The 16,822-nt window shown below is 44.9% G+C and overlaps 1 protein-coding gene across 3 annotated transcripts in view; it reads right to left on the bottom strand.

Moving 5' to 3' along the window:
* Nucleotides 1-16,822, bottom strand: part of znrf3 (zinc and ring finger 3) — a 78,552-nt gene that overhangs the window by 22,428 nt on the left and 39,302 nt on the right. For all 3 annotated transcript variants that reach the window (XM_039802150.1, XM_039802151.1, XM_039802152.1), the window contains exon 2: nucleotides 11,388-11,510. In XM_039802150.1, coding sequence (XP_039658084.1) covers nucleotides 11,388-11,510 — 123 coding nt within the window. The remainder of the gene's footprint in view (nucleotides 1-11,387; nucleotides 11,511-16,822) is intronic.

Raw genomic sequence — 16,822 nt, 5'->3', positions numbered from 1 at the left:
CCATCGAAAGACCATCCGAAGAAACTTTTCCTGGTATTGAAAAATCTGAATTACCATATTTTTCACGAGATGAAAGCTGTCAAGCACCAGAGGACATTCAAAAAACAGCTAGTTCCATAAGGTCCAGGAATTTTGGACCGGGATACATGATAACCTATGTCAGTTTGAAGGGATCCTGGTTCCATTCAGCCCAAGATTATTTGTTCTGGGAGATGGGTCAATCCTAAATGGGATGGATAAGCACATAAGAAGCTGGGCCCAGACTAGTTTAATGATAGCCAGACAGATTATTTTAAGAGGATGGAAGAATGAAGGGGTGCCGTAAATCCAGGAGTGGGCTTGTGAGATGGCTCGGGTCACAGCGTTTGAAAAAATGTCATATAAAACGGTTTGCCAGATTGGAGGTCTATACTAGAAAATGGGGAAAGTACCAGAGCTTTCTGGAGGGCTCCTAAGAAGCTTTGTGCTGGGGAGAGACGTGTATGAGGGGCTTATGGTGTTGTCATTTATACATATGTTTATTAGGTTTATGTTTTATTGTCTATTTTGTTACTATTTTTGTTGAATGGTCTTGAATATTGTACAAACGTAGTTACTGTGTCATCTTTTCTTGATTTTTGTCTGGGAGGATGGTGATAACGGGGGCGGGGGGGGGGGGGGTGTTCATGTTACAAGTTTTGTTTTGTATGTTGTTAAAAAATAAAAATGGTTAATCACAGAAAAAACTAGAGCTGCAAAGATGAATCGATTAATCGATTAGTTGTCAACTCTTATTTTGATAATTGATTAGTCGGTTTGAGTAATTTTTTAAGACAAAAGTAAAAATTCTTTGATTCCAGCTTCTTAAATGTGAATATTTTCTAGTTTGTTCTCTCCTCTGTGACAGTAAACTGAAGATCTTTGAGTTGTGGACAAAACAAGACATTTGAGGACGTCGTCTTGGGCTTTTGGGAAACACTGATCCACATTTTTCACCATTTTCTGACATTTTATAGACCAAACAACAAATTGATTAATCGAGGAAATAATCAACCGATTAATCGACTATGAAAATAATAGTTAGTCGCAGCCCTAGAAAAAAACACCTAGTTCCAGCTCCGACAACAAAACTCAAATATACAGGTGCACCTGCCATTGACAGCTCAATCAATTCTTAACTACATGCATGTTGATTATGAACATTACTATACCATTAGCAACAAAGCTACAGCCTGATAAAGGGTTACACTGACATTTCTGAATCCGAACACAGCAACATAGCAGTATTTGTCTCTTTATTCAGGATGCTACAGTGTGAACATGCACTATAATCCAAATGTAGCAGATCCGAGACATCTCACTAAACGGCCACTCTTCCCTTAATTTGTCTGCAGTCGTACAGTTATTCTCTAATCTCTCCCTGCCTTGAAGCTGCTTTAGGAGACCGTGTCCCTGCTTGCATGATAGAGAAGTGCTGCTGTTGCCTCTCTCTCTCTCTCTCTCTCTCTCTCTCTCTCTCTCTCTCTCTCTCTCTCTCTCTCTCTCTCTCTCTCTCTCTCTCTCTCTCTCTCTCTCTCTCTCTCTCTCGTAATACTCTATCCTGGTGGAGGGGTGTTGATGCTGCCTGCTGTCTTCCTTCCCTGGGCAAACAAGGCAGAGCAGGTCAGGACTCAGCCCTATAACCCCCATTTTGCCTCATTTCTTACTGTACCTCTCACCTCCTTCTATGCAGATAATCATGTAAAACAAAGTGCTGGAGAAGAAGCTGACTGGGTCCTTCATTTCTTTGAAATGAGAAGGAACTTTCTTCAGACACACTGTCACTCTTTTGATAGTAACCGTCACTGTCAAAGCTGAATTATAGCCAACGAATGTTTATATCTAAGCAAAGGTTTGTACTGCCGAGTACTGATCTAGCATTGCACTCTTGGCAGACCTTCAATGAACAGTTTATTTAATAAATATGCATCTCCTGCGTGCCCCTCTCCCTGCTGTTCTCCTGGAGTTTCAATTCCCCAGATTTTTACATGATGAAATATTAAAACGTGTCAACGTGTATCAACTATCTAAAAAACAAATCACAAACAGCAGTGACATGGGGCTATTTCAGCAACACACACACACACACACACACACACACACACACACACACACACACACACACACACACACACACACACACACACACACACACACACAGATTTATATTAGCTCTATGTGTAATTAGGAAACAGCAGACGTGCAGAATTGCTTGATGACCGGCGTGCAGAAATGCATCGCTAGTGATGAAAACAGCCAGGCGGCTGCTCGGCCTTCTCTGAACATATCACGGCCAATCACGGCGCTTCAGCGGCCAGTGTAAACCTGATGTAACTCCACACCCCAAGATTTCTTTCATTCTCATTTTCAGCCCCAACCGACACCGACCCAAGTGATGTCACTTCCCCCTTAAGTAATCCAGCTTCGAAACCTCGAAACAAAAGTCTACGGGGATGTGTGATGATTGAAAGGAAAGCAGAACACATGCAGCGTATTTCTTTTTTTCCAATGACTAGGTGTCACCTCTGCAGGCCTCTAAAAAGTATTCAAATTAAATACTGCCCAGGAGCAATCTAATTTTTGTAAGTTGAACTGGTCATAAAAAAATGCAAAACTGGCCTAAAATACAGGAAACCATTGATATGGTTTGAATATGGCTTATAATGGTAAACTACTGGCTGGGCCCATCTCTTCACCAAACATAGCAGGCACCTTTTCCTTTTGTTGAGTCCCAATAAAGATAACATCAAAGCAGGTAACATTAGTGACTGCAAATAGGATTTGAACAAAAGCATGGCAGCAAGATGGTGCAATAATCAGGTGTGTTTAGCTCACTCATCTACGACTCCAATATAACACCTTCATTGTTGTCTTATCTCAGCAAGTCATCTTCCTGTAACAGTATCCTCGTCATCAGAAATGATGCACCTACTACCAGATCATATCCAGGGCTCACGAGGTAGTGTCCTTAAGCACAGTTTTGAGGTACTGTACCTCTATTTTACAACATTTTAGGAGGGAAATATTGTACTTTTTACCCCCCTACATGTATATGATAGCCAGTTACTTTGCAGATTAAGATTTTTCAAACAAACAAACAAAAAAAAAATTCTAATGGAAAGAATTAAAAACTTCTTATGGAGGTAACAAAATCACAGACAACAGATATCCAGATGTCTCATTAAATTGGATTGTTATATCGTGCTAATTGGTCTCCGATAAACTATGCTAATGTCTCTCCCAGTTTCTGCCATACTTCACCCCCTCCCTATCTCCATGTTTCTTTCTCTTCTTCCATTACCTCACTGTCTCAGAGCGTGGGCAACACACACACACACGCACACGCACACGCACACACACACACACAGCGTCTCACTATCTTTGTGGGGACCTGTCATTGACATAATGCATTCCCTAGCCCCTTACCCTAACCTTAACCATCACAACTAAATGCCTAACCTTAACCCTTACCCTCAGCCTAACCATAACCCAATTCTAATCCTAAAACCAAGTCTCTTAACCCTCAAACTGCCCTTTAATGTTGTGGGGTCCAGCATTTTGGCCCCACAAAGCTGTCCGGACCCCACAAGTATATTGTATTCCCGGTCGACCCCATGAATGTAGTTAAACAAGAACACACACACACACACACACACACACACACACACACACACACACACACACACACACACACACACACACACACACACACACACACACACACACACACACACACACACACACACACACACACACACACACACACCCCCCTTCATCTCCATCTGCTTGCGCTAGGCACAACTTTGCCTTCCTGGCTGCGCATAAAAGAAAGTTCCAACCACAAGAGCAGGATGACATTTCCACCCCTGCTATCCCTCCAGTGGAGGAATCCTCGGTAGTGGGAAGAGGCATCAGGTTAGCTGTGTGGGGACCAGGGAGATTCAGTTTTCAGCTTCTGTGCCAGGCCGTGGGCCCAAGCCATAAAGCCAACATGGCCCTGACATACACAGCGTGGCGCGGGACACGAGGATTCTCATGCACACAAGCACATTCCCCTACAAAGCAACAGGCTTAGACGGAGATGAAGAGAGAAAAGACAGGGCTTTGGTTGACGTGGGTGGATGTCTGGTCCTATCTTTTCTAAGATTTACTTTTTCCACGGCTCATCTTTTGATCCAGCGCCGCCCCGTCTTGACAGACAGGAGAGCTTTAGCTGTGGCTGGTTTCTGACTTTCTAATAACAATTGTGATTAAGAACAAAAATCTATGTAAGGGTGGGGAAAAAGATAAAAAGGAAACAACTCCAACTTTCCTCTCATTTACCCTCCTGTCTTCTTCTGCTTCTATTTTTTTCATTTTCTTCGCTCACCTCACCCTCTCCCTCCGTCTCTCTCTCTCTCATCTTAAGTCCCCAGGGCTCCTTTCTTCTCTCTTTAAATAGGAGCCTGAGCTGTGAAGTCTAATAATGGTCATTTGGCCTCCCATTGAAATCTGGGTAATTCGGCCCAGGGACGGCTCACTTTGAGCCACATGACACAAGGAGCTTCCCAGTGACCATGGAAACGAGCGCAGTGGGATCCTGGGTGCCTCCAAGCGCTGTGAAACGTGGTGAAGCGGTGATTTAGGAGGGTCTTTTTTTTTGTTGTTGCAGAGGGTGGGGTTGGGGATTGAAGTAGGAAGGTGGGTGAGGGTTCCAACACGGCCGGAGAGAGGGGGTTGAGAGAGGGAGAAAGACATAAAGAAACAGAGAGAGAAACAGAGGGAGAGAGGCCCCTGCATGGTCACAGTGGAAACCTCTCCCGACACCCCGCCAGGAAGAGCGGCCAAGATAATATCAGCAAGTTGAGGCGTACACAAACATGAAAGGAGAGCCCAAGAGGCAGGCCCCTGAGTGCTCCGTGCTTCACAAGCTTTTATGTCCCCCTTTTTTCTTCTCTACCTGCTTCTCCTCCTCTCTAATTTTTTTTTTTATTTCTCTTTCTATCCCTCCCTTCATGCTGCTGTGTTTGAAAGTGTTTGTTCAGGATGTTTGGGGCATGGGGCAGGTGGAGAGGAAGCTAAAGAGTTAGCTTGTCCATTTTACCCCTTAGAAGTTGCAAGGGTAGCTAGACTATTGCTATATATATATAATTGTCTATAAGCTAGACATTGCTTAAGTTTGTTTTCAGTCCTGTAACTTTGTGATTTGATTTAAAGGGATAATGTGGCACCAAAAAAAAAAATTGTGAGGGCAATTGATATTTGGTACTTTAGTGAGTGTGTGGATGCAATTTAAAATCATGTGAAATCTCTATACGAGAACTGCCTGGAACTTTTTTTGAATGTTTTCGTGGTAAAAATGTGTGAAATATGTTCTAGAACTCTTGAGTTTGACAAAACATCTTTCAATGGCGGAAAAGCACATTCTTAGAGTAAGGGGAACTCAAATAAAAGTGAGCTGAAAACTTCTGGATCTGACAAGGCAGAGAAGTTACTCCAACATTAGCCTCCATTATACCCTTGATTTTAACAACCCAAAACTGACTTTCAATTTGCCGCACTCAACTGAAAGGAAGTAGAGCGCCATCACTTACAGCACAAGCGTAGGAAAAATTGTCTCATCAATATCCAGCATCTTTATGGCTCCGCTATGAAAAGCATTCTTTTTAAAAACTCTGAAGGGAAAAAAAAAAAAAAAGCTTCATCTGTATCGAACAAAAGCCACTGTTGTAAATCAATCACTATTGTGGCTTCACTGCAATTTAACAAAACACTCTGGAGACTGCAGAGTGTAAAACTACCGCAATTTTCTTTCTATCTGTTATCAATGCGCTCTGCTTCACTAAGGTCTTTGCAGAAAATGAAAGAGAATGCATGAAAAGGGAAAAGGAGTGAGAAGAGAGTGATGATAGAGAGACCCGGTGAGTCATTCAGCCGTCTGCATCACAACACAAGCTGATCTGCCAGCCTTCTACTTCCTCTTATCCAGACTGATAAACAGTGGATGAGCTAATGCGTGCACATATACGCACATCCCACTGATATTCCTGTTCCTACACATAAAAGGCCAACATGCTGTATTAGAAGTGGTCTGAAAACAAAGCCAAAATGCAGCCAGTTCAATCCAGCATTTGAAGCTTCTTCACAACAAGCCCCTGCGGCTTGACACCCTACTGGCACTGCCGTGGCCTCGGGACGACCTCGAGCACGCACCTGAGTGCGTAGGACAGCTAACCTGGCCGCAGGCTCGGAGCCAGTCGCCCGCAATATCACACTCATCTGTCTGTTGCCATTTCTTTCTTTTAATACAGGTCTGTCTCTTCTTCGCACGCACACGCACACGCACACACACACACACACACACACACACACACACACACACACACACACACACACACACACACACACACACACACAGCAGCTCTGGCTGAGATGCCAGACACGGGTAGAGTCCAAAAGCCACTTAGCACTAAGACGCAGCAGCTGTTTGCTCTGGCCTGCTGTCCCATAGTGCCAACTTGAGGGCCATGGTAGAAAAAGACACACAGACACACTCCTCTGCCATCTCACATTGTTTCATGGCAACTGCGGTTTTAGGATTGTGTTTGTATGTGTGTCGAAGACATTTTATGGATGTGTGCATCTGGCTAAGAACTTTAAAAGGAGCACGCTTTATTTCTGGGAGGATATGTCAATCTCAAGATCTTGAACCTTTTTTCTCGTTGCTCTAGTTATTTTTGAGTGCTTTGTAGCAACCGGTCTCGGGCCAGTTGTGCTCCGCTGCGATGAAATGTTGTCTTTGGCTGGCGTTTAAGGTGGAACTGATCGTGGTTCAGAGACGAGCTGGTTAAGGGCAGTGCCAGGCCACACACAACAAGCACATACCAGGGAGCTTTACATGCTATGCCAGCCAAGAGGCTTGCTTTACACAAGCAGCAGGGCTGTGTGGGAGGATGGGTCGCATTTTTCTGCTTATGTGTGTACAAAAAAAAAAGAAAAAAAAAGTTGTACCAAGCGAGACACAAATCCCAGCCACCCACTTACCAAACCAGACACATTCGCCTTCGTCATCTCCTTGAGAAGCCAAACCCCCGACCTCGCTCCCTTCCCTCTGTCCTCCTAACTCCCACTCCTCTCTCTACCCGCCACCACTCCATTACTCTGCCTTTCCTCCCCCGGCTTGCTTGGGTTGGGGGCTGATGTCATGAGAGCCAGAGGAGGATGAAAGGGGAAAAGCCGGCATGCTAAGGCCCCGTGAGGCCATTGGACTGACAACGCGGTACTTGAAAGAAGAGATATCTCACTGGCACAGTGACAAAGACCCTGACCAGCCTGGGCCACCAATGAAAGCCAGCGGCATGATTTCATATTCCAGAGAAGCTGCCAAAATTTGCAGCGTATGTGCGTGAAAGACAGTGTAGAGAAGAAGGGAGGGGGGGCCAGTTCTGAGAAAGTCAGGCAGCAGGGAGGAAATGACAACCAAAAATAGGTTATTGACTGCAATAATTAGTTCAACTTGAAAACGGATACATGGTTGCAGAGGTGTAAGCATGATTTACAACATTTACAAACACCTATAAGAAAGGGGAGACATGACAAGCTGGAACTAAAGAGAAGCAAGTACTGGTCTACTGGCACTAGGGCACCGTGCAGTGTAATCCACATAGGATACCATTACTCAGACTAACCACTTCAAAGAGTGTCTCAAACACAGTTAGCTACAGTAGGAACTGATTTGCTCATGGTATTCCTGCTGTTGGGGGAGGGGCTACTGCTGTGGCACACAGAAGTCAGGGGTTTAACAGCCCTGCAGCTCTTACAGGAACCAGACAGGAAGTGGAGGAAAAAACTGTGTACATATATGTGACACACCAGCACTTTGGTGAGGTTTGCACGCGGACTTCAAAAGGCCGGCATGACCAACTTCTTTTCCTCCTCTTCCTCTACTGCTAATATTTGCTGATTTCAGAGCATCTCTCTGCAACAGAGCGGTCTAAGATTCTTGAGTCACTAAGCATATTAATTTAACTTTAGCTAAAATCCCACTGTTGATATAATAGTGATGACAATGGCATTAAAAGGAATGTCTTGTGTAGAATTTCTGTGTTAGTCCGTTGCTACATGTTGACCATCTCCTACGCACAGCTGGGGGGCCTTGTGTTCCCAGACACTTTATATTTAGACATGGACTGGCGTAAACAGCATTTTCTCTCCTACAATTCCGTTTTGTGCATTCACTGGGATCCTGTAATTGAATGGAATCTAAATTGACCAGACAAGACCCCAACACTGTTGGTGGCAAAGTGGCAGCAAAGTGGAGTGGGCTCTTGGGTTCAGTCAGGGGACAGTCAGGAAGGGCGGGAGGGGGGCGTGGGCTGACGAGCACAAGGCCAGACCAGGCGGGGTGAGTGTGTAAGAGTGGGCATAGAATCCGGACTGGGGCTGGGCATGGTGGCCTGGCTGGCTGGGCAGAGTAAGCAGACTGGCAGGGGGTAAACACTGCACTGTCTGGCCTGGCAAAAGCGGCGGTGCCAACGCAAAGCACCCAGCTGTGTTCAAGCCCTGAGGCGAGGGTCTGTCAAGATGCAACAATGGGCTTTCCCTCCTCTAATTATAGTCCTGGCTGAATAAACACAGAGGAAACTAGAGTGGTCTAGAGGTTAGGGAGGCTGGCTGGAGCCCAAAAGGTCAAGGTTCCTGCTATCCTCACTACAGCATCCCTTAGCAAAACAGTAAACCCAGAATGTATAAAAAGGTCATTATCGCTGTGATTTGGCTGGTTCCAATGAGCGGAAGGTGTGGCTTTCTGGTTCCCGGGTGTCCTCGTGGCTCCTTTGGCTAAGGCACATGCCATGTAGCCATCCACTCCCATCTCTGCAATCTTTGTGAATGTCCAATAAAACGATAATCTCATCAACAACAACTGAACTAAACTGACAACCTGCTTCTCGATCTCAGCTTTTCTTACTTAGTATCCCATCAGAGGTATGTGCTGGTGTTGTAGCTAGACACTAGTGATCAGGTTCATGGACCATATCGGTATGATTACTTAAATGAGTACTCCACCAATTTAGCTGTGCACTCCTATAACATTGTCAGACTTAACATGGACAGTTATAAAAACAAATCAATCAAAATTGATGCAGCAGAACCAAAGATATTTTTTTAATTCCGCACATTCATCTTCCTGGTGCCTACATTACTCGCAATGCAACCCAACTTTTATCTTCACACGGCTTCCTGGCTTTATACCAGGTTTGCCTACATATGCACTAGCACTCCCCGAGACCTGTAAACAAACTTTGATGTGTAAAATTAGTGGAGTTCCCCTTTAAATGTTCACTACCTACTATTAAAAATAACATGGGCGACTGGGTAGCTCACCTGGTAGAGCGCATGCCCACATACAGCGGCTCAGTCCTTGACATAGCGGCCGCGGGTTCGGTAAAAAAAAAAAACATAGCTCTTCTATTATAGACTGAACCCATGTCACTCTTACTGTCAGTATCATTACAGTATCATTTTCCATGACAATTATAGTAGTGGTAAATGGTAAACAACAAGTTAAACCAGTTATAATTCCCTTGCTTTCCCTCTGGAAACTTCTCCTCAAAACACTGACCTTAATGAAGACCATTTACTAGTAAGTGAAGCCACCTGTGACAATGATGTATCCTTGACTACAATGAAAGAGGCATTTGAGTGCTGAAAATTAGGTCAGTTTTCAGGTCTCAGCATAAGTATGCATCAGCTAGGCAGCAGCAACCATCACCAAGGGAAGTGCACCATTAGCAGGTCTATACGGTACAAGGGCTCCTTAAATTATGAATGGGCTGCTCTCTGTCTGTCACCGGGCATGCACAGGATAAATGAGACTATAGCCACCCCCCCCCCCCCCAATCCTCCGGGGGATGTTGGTACATTCCATTAAGAGGAACACTTAATTAAAGCATGATAAAATACCACTCCGAGACTCCAGAGGGGTCTGGGAGCACTGAGGGAGGGACGATGGGAACAGAGGGGTGGTGAGAGACAAGGGAGGGATTCAGTTCACCCTCATTCTATAGTAAGAAACAACACAAAACTAAATCATCCTTCCGTGAATTGTCTCTGTAACTACAAAAGATCAAAGATACATCCTTAAAAAGGGTTTAATGAAGTACAAGGGAAAGATTTTACTTTAACTTCAGTGTAGCAAAAGGTTAGCAAACCATCTATATACACAAATCACCACGCTGTCTGCATGTTTCTGCTCGTCGCTCATGGAGCCAAAACATCTCATGCCCAAACATTTAATACACCTGATAGCATTGTTGTGTATGCTGAACTGCACCCTTAAGATTTGTGTTTACAGCCAAATAGTAATACAATTATTCTGAGTATTCATGGGAAAACTGTCTGGAGCTGTAAAAAAATAAAAAAAATAAAAATGTACCCTGTATTTTTAGATAGAAATGGCAAATCTTCCAACATGCTACGAATGAAGAAGTATCCTTCATCTTAAATCACAGCATTTTTATATATTCTAAATATTGTCTCAACTTAAGCAATTCTTCATAGTCCTAACTTCAGTATGTTTATAACGAAGCTGAGATGGTTTTTATTTCAATGCACGACCCAACTCGCCGACCGGGGTACCCGGATGAGAATACTTATTCGTGTGAATGCAAAGTAGAGGGTGACAATTTTTTGGGACTCCCCTGTTGGTAAAGTGATAGGGCATATAGAGCATAGAGCATAGCAATCAACGGGAGTGGGACGGAGCCGGAGATCAAATAAAAAAATGACACTGCGTGAGTGTGCCCATAGATTGCGAGGCATTTCGTTTTAGAAAAGAGAACCACTTACAGCTCACAATATGTTTGTTGATTGGCTACTGCTAGCCGCAGACAGCGATTCTTCTAACCTACCCTAAATCGATAAATGTGTGTTTTGAGTGTGAGAACGAAGACCTCCGTTAGGCATTACGTAAAGAAATCGCCTAGGTAATACATGTATAGTGTAGCCAAAAAATTTCCGAGGCAACCTCAGTGATTTGACCGCGATTAACCAAACATGCTACAGGGGGGGCAACAGAGTCTGATAACTTTAGACAACATGGGGAACGAAGCGGGAGCGGGACGGGATTCGGTAGTCTTTCTCTCGGGATTTTGCAGGACGGGGCAGTCACGTGATCGGGATATGACGGGAGTATTTTCATGAGCTCGGGATGGGAGCGACAATTGATTCCCGTGTCACCCTCTAATGCGAAGTGACAAGTGTAGCATAGTGGGGTGCATGTTTTTCTCTGACCCTTGTAAAATGTTTTAAGCCGTTTTTCTATCTGTATTGTGTAGTTTTGCAAATATTAATTTCTGAACATCCATAGCAAATAGAACCAGTTTTTTTACCTTTCCCAGCACGGTGAGACAACTGGGGTCCAGCTCAGGTTGCTCCAGCTTCACCACTCCAACCCAGCCATACTCATATAGGTCCTCCTCATCATTATTATTACATAGTCCCAAAGGATGCATCTGGAAAGAAGACAAAAGTGATAGATAAGTATTTATATCTAAAAAAGGTACCAAGTTGCATCGCTGATGCAACAAAAACTGGCTGAAGGTTTTGAAAAGACATTTAAACAGCATTTTGGGTCTCAAGTTCTTAATGCAGAGCAACAAAAACAATCAATGTGCAGTGTTTCAAGAGAACATGAAAAGCTGCCCCACACGATGCATCAACTTAGAGGGTCCTGGCATCCGCAGCTTATAGATTTGCTCCCCCTCGTTTGAGGGAGTGCAACAATTTATAATCCACTTGTCACCTATTTTCCATAATGAAACATAAGAGCTTAAGAGCATTAGATGTCTGAAGTATTCGCTGTGTGCGGCAAAATCATGCAGGATCTAAACATACTGTACAGCGTTCCAGACCTCTCAAAGAATAGCCGCAGCTAAGCAAAACTGGGATTTATGTACTTTCATGGATCTGCTGATGTGGCAGATTTTCGAAAGGTCTGTTAAGTCTACTTCTACGCTTACTGCTGCAAATGATTAACGTTGCTGCCATTGCTATTGTTTGGGCATACATGAAGAATGACTGGATGCATTTTATGTTGTCTTATTAAATTGCTGATGGTTCCCCACCAACGCACACATAGTCTGATTAGTGTCTGTCTATCTTGCTTTGTCCTCTCATTACACTTAAGGCAACTAAATTGGCCCAGTTCTCTTTGCCAAAAAGCTCTATAGAGCAAGTGCCTAGAGAAGATTAAAGCTAAAGGATGGCAGCCATCACAAACACAATGACTCACTCACTGGGCCTAAAAAAGAAAGAGGTGGCAGCTTCCTTAATTGCAAACCAAACAGAAGTATCTATCTCAAGGCCCTTCAGCTGGGTTACTTGAGTTGTCTTGACGGTCTTGGTAAGATTGTGAAGAAGGTGGTGGAGAGAAGCTAAGTTGACACAGAATGAGAATTTAAAAAACAGCCAAATCTGTATATCCCATTTTGACATCAAGAGACTGCTAGAGACTGTTATCTAATCATCAATCTTGCGTATGTGCTAGTATGCAGTCCCATGAGGCGTCCGTATCATGAGGGAAGTAAACAGATAACGCTGACAATCACTGCAGGCCATCACTTGAACTGAACAGTGCAATAAAAAAGGCATGAAACATACAAACACAAAACCAAAAACAAAATGAAAACAACAAGTAGAGAACTACAGCTGTCGGCCATTCACTAGGATGAAATAATGATCTGATCCACTAAAGTTGGATTAAAACTGCAACCATGTGGAGTCCCAAAATCCTGGATCCATTCCCACCCCACCCTGGCAACAGTGCAAAGCTCCTGTATTAGCATTAGAACTGGGCCAAACTGACCTGCAGGCCACTTATCCTATTAACCCAATGACCACTGCACCCCAATTTGCCAGCACTTTGGCGTCGAGCCTTGGGCCACTGCTGATGACCCGAGATACCCTTCTCCCTCAGCTGACCCCTGACCTTTGAACCCCACTTCATCACATTGGGAGCAGGTTAGTCGTGCAACAGGCCAATTGAAGAGAGATTCAGAAGGCGCCTTGTTACTTCAGTGCCACAAGGCAGAGGGGTCAAGCCCCTGACCTGAAGGGTTTTTGGGGAGGACTTAGCTATGAGTAAGGGGGTCAAATGCAAATCAGGTGGACTATGGAAGAGTCATAGAGAAGGAATGTGGACAACGTGTGCCGTTACTGAGCTCCACAGTGTAGCATTTTTCTGCCTTATGGATGAAATCTTTAATAGTAAAGAGACAGGCACTTCCCACATACACTGTCTTTTAGATTCTGAATTGCACTTTTGAAGAAAAGAGTGCTAACTTGAATCCTCAAACGGGGACCATGACAAACGTGAAAGATTAAATTTTCATTCACAGCCCTTGGCCTTCGACACAAAATGGATCATTCTCCGATCCTTCCAGCCGAGTAAGGAAACCAAAAAGGGGTCGACATGAAGCAAGGCCACTCTGACACAAAACATTTTTGTTCACAAACCCACAGGATGCAGTCACCTTGTCCGCCTGCATTTCACAGATTCACTTCGCATTTTCTCAAAGCTGCTTTTTCTATCGTAAACATAGGTGAGCAGGAAGCCGCTGTGCTCTGGATGTCTGTTTGGAAGATAGATATTAGCCTGAGGCTGGCAGGAGCAGCGAGGCAGTACAGGTATCCATTACATACACATTTGGTATGATAATATCAGAGCACGCTCTGATATTATACTAATATACCAAATAAATGATCAACCTTCGAAGGACACCAAATTGAAGAAAAGAAAGACATAGATAAAAGAGCATTACCTAGTCAGGTTTCCATTCCACCTGCATATCTCGACCTGCACCTCCCGCAAACCGTAACAATTCTCTGACGCATACCGCACATCCCAGTCGACTGAGGTAACATTTTAAATTTCATGTGAGATACGCTACGAGCATGCTGTTGGGGAGGAAGCAGCGAGTCATAGTAGGAGGGGATCTAAAGAGGGGACCAATCTGTCTATGCGTCTCAGTCAATCCAAAAGGAGGACCAGGAAGTGGAGCGCTGCTTGCTTTGTGATTGTGACCTCTCTCTCCTGCTTGTCTAACAGCCTGGATGGCAGCGGGGAGCCCCGCCTGCGCCCCTGGGTCCTGAACACTGGGCCATTGTGCGGGGGCTCTTGCACTCAGAATGGGACAGTGTTGTTGTTGTGGACCATGTTGTTATTTTAGAGGCTGGCCATTGCACCATTATCTCCACCACAGGGATTTTTCTTTTTTGTCAGATGTTGACGTAGGCGTTGATGGATGTGGGGATAGGGAGCAGGGGGAAAAGGGAGCTTGGTTTGGATGAGAGACGGTGATCTGGTGAAGTGGGTCACAGCTACTGGCCGTGCACACAAAAGAGTATGGAGCACACATGCAAACATGCCCACACACACACACACACACACACACACACACACACACACACACACACACACACACACACACACACACACACACACACACACACACACACACACACACACACACACACAGAATGACAGAGACCGTCCTCTCTTGTGTTCCAACTGCTAGCTTTCCCTGCTAGGCCCCAAATCACACAAGCTCAGCCCACTGGAAACACCCCATTGCTCCACTTTGCTTCGCTCCTCTGTACCCAGGGTTCTGGGTGAAGGGCATCTGGCGCCCCTGAAGTGCCACAAGGGGGCGGCTCTTGTTCTGCCCTGCCTGTCCTGCCCCCTGGGGGAGGCAGCCTTTCACATGAATATCCCGTTACAGAGGCCACACTCTCAATGAAATCCTGGCGGGGATTTGAACTCCACCTGTCACTCAAGCTGGCCACACCCCCTGCCAACCCCCACCCCTTTCAGAAAAACCACCTGTAGACAAAGATCTCGCACGGGATGCTTGTTTGATATGATGCCATCTTCTCAGTACTATATTTGTTTGCGTGTCAGGTTTACATGGCACTTTGATTGATTTTTTTATTAACATATTTTTATACACTTTCATATGAATACTAAAGGTGACTGTAAAGCACATTTTTACACTTTTTAAAAAACTTGACTTGGCAGAAAAAACACCCACTAAAATTAAGTTTTGCTTTAGCTTAGAGAAAAAACATAAAATCACAAAACCTTTTAAGCTCAGTCACTGCCAGTCCTTTATGGTCGTCTCCTTCACCAACAAGTGACCTGATAACAGTTGGTAATGGGATCAAAAACAGAGCCCTACTTCTAAAAACTCCCACCACCCCCGCTTCCCTCCCCCTGTTCTCAAAGAAATCAAAATGCAAGTCACACCATCCAACGCCATTCTTCTCCGTCTGTCTGTGACACAATTCACTGAGCCTTTGATCATACAACCACTTCTTCTGCCCCCTCCTCTCCCCTTGTCGCACACCCCTTTCCTCTCTTTCCCTCTGAATTATTGGTGGCCCTGGTTACAGACCACCATCACCCCCTCATCCCTCCAAAACACTCACCCTCCCCAGCCCTCACCATGTTATATACCCCTTGCATGAAAGCTTTTTAGTTTGCATAGCTGTGTATATGCGTGCGCCCTACAAATCCTATCCTCACTTGCACTTCCACATTAAAAGTAGTAATGGTCGACATAAAAAGTAATTTTCAGCAAGTTTGTTTCCGCGTTTTACTTAACTCTTTAAAAATTCTTCAGAACACCTTTGACAAAGCAAAAAAAAAAAAAATTCCAAAAGGATTATGCTCCTCTCTTGCTTTGAACACCACCAGGCAGGAAAGCCTTGCGAATCTGAGAACAAAATTATGCTCATAGGGTATAAAATCTTGCTGAAATATGGTGCTTAATGTGCTGTGCATTCCAACAAGGCATCCTTGCTACAACACACCAGGAGCTCAAAACATCAAAGGCGAGTAGGCGGATTGGAAAGCAGAATGATCCCTGAGCTAAACCGATCTATGCAGATATAGACCCTTGCATGAATGTCCTTGAAACATCAACTAAAAAAAAAAAAAAAAAAATTGAAATCCCAAGCACCAATATTTCAACCCAGAACTTAGTCCCAACACGTCTTCCGATGGCGTTTAGGTCACACGGAGGGATGAGTTTCTATCGTAGCAATCAAAGCTGCCTTGTTGTCTGAAGCGTGTGCCAGCCAGAGACAATTTTTACAAGACGTTCTTTGTGGAGCTGGCTAAATGATTAACCGGACGGATCTGTTGTTCATAGGTTCCTTTTATGATTTTTTTGGAAGAAGAGCTGGCACCCATTTCACATGCACACAAAATCTAGAAGAAGAAGAAAAACCTGGGCACGGCGCCAGCCCTCGCACCCACCTGCTTCCCCAGCGCCGTGCGTGTGTTTACGTCTCCCACTGTTTGAGCACAGGCGTGTGTGGCGGTTAGTAGGCTATAGCCTGAAACACATCATGGGTGACCGAGGGGTAACTCAGTGGCATCTCTCACTACTGACCGTGCGCTCACCGCAAACTCATTCACCCCAGTGAAGAAGCTTCCCGCCCACCTCCCCGGTCCTTTAATTCAGCCGACCCCTCCGACCTCCTGCATCGCCGCTCCCCGCCGGCGCATCCACCAACACTTTCCCCTCCCCAGCACTGAGCTCCCTCTCTATAGAGGAGAGAATTGTCAACTTCCTGGAAAAGCACACCAGTCCTGCCAACGGAGGTGGTGGGCAGTTGTGTTAAGGGCTGTGGGGATGGGGATGACTGGGTGGGATGGTTGGGTGGGTATGTCTGATCACAGGCCACTGACCAAGTCTCCCCTGGGACCTGTGGTGTCTTTCAAAAAGGCTCATAACACACTCAGAGCGTTTTTTGGAGAAGA

Source organism: Perca fluviatilis, chromosome 6, assembly GCF_010015445.1.
Source record: "Perca fluviatilis chromosome 6, GENO_Pfluv_1.0, whole genome shotgun sequence".
Taxonomy (NCBI): Eukaryota; Metazoa; Chordata; class Actinopteri; order Perciformes; family Percidae; genus Perca; species Perca fluviatilis.
The sequence above is the reverse complement of the archived record's forward strand: the minus strand, read 5'-3'. Positions and strand labels throughout refer to the sequence as shown.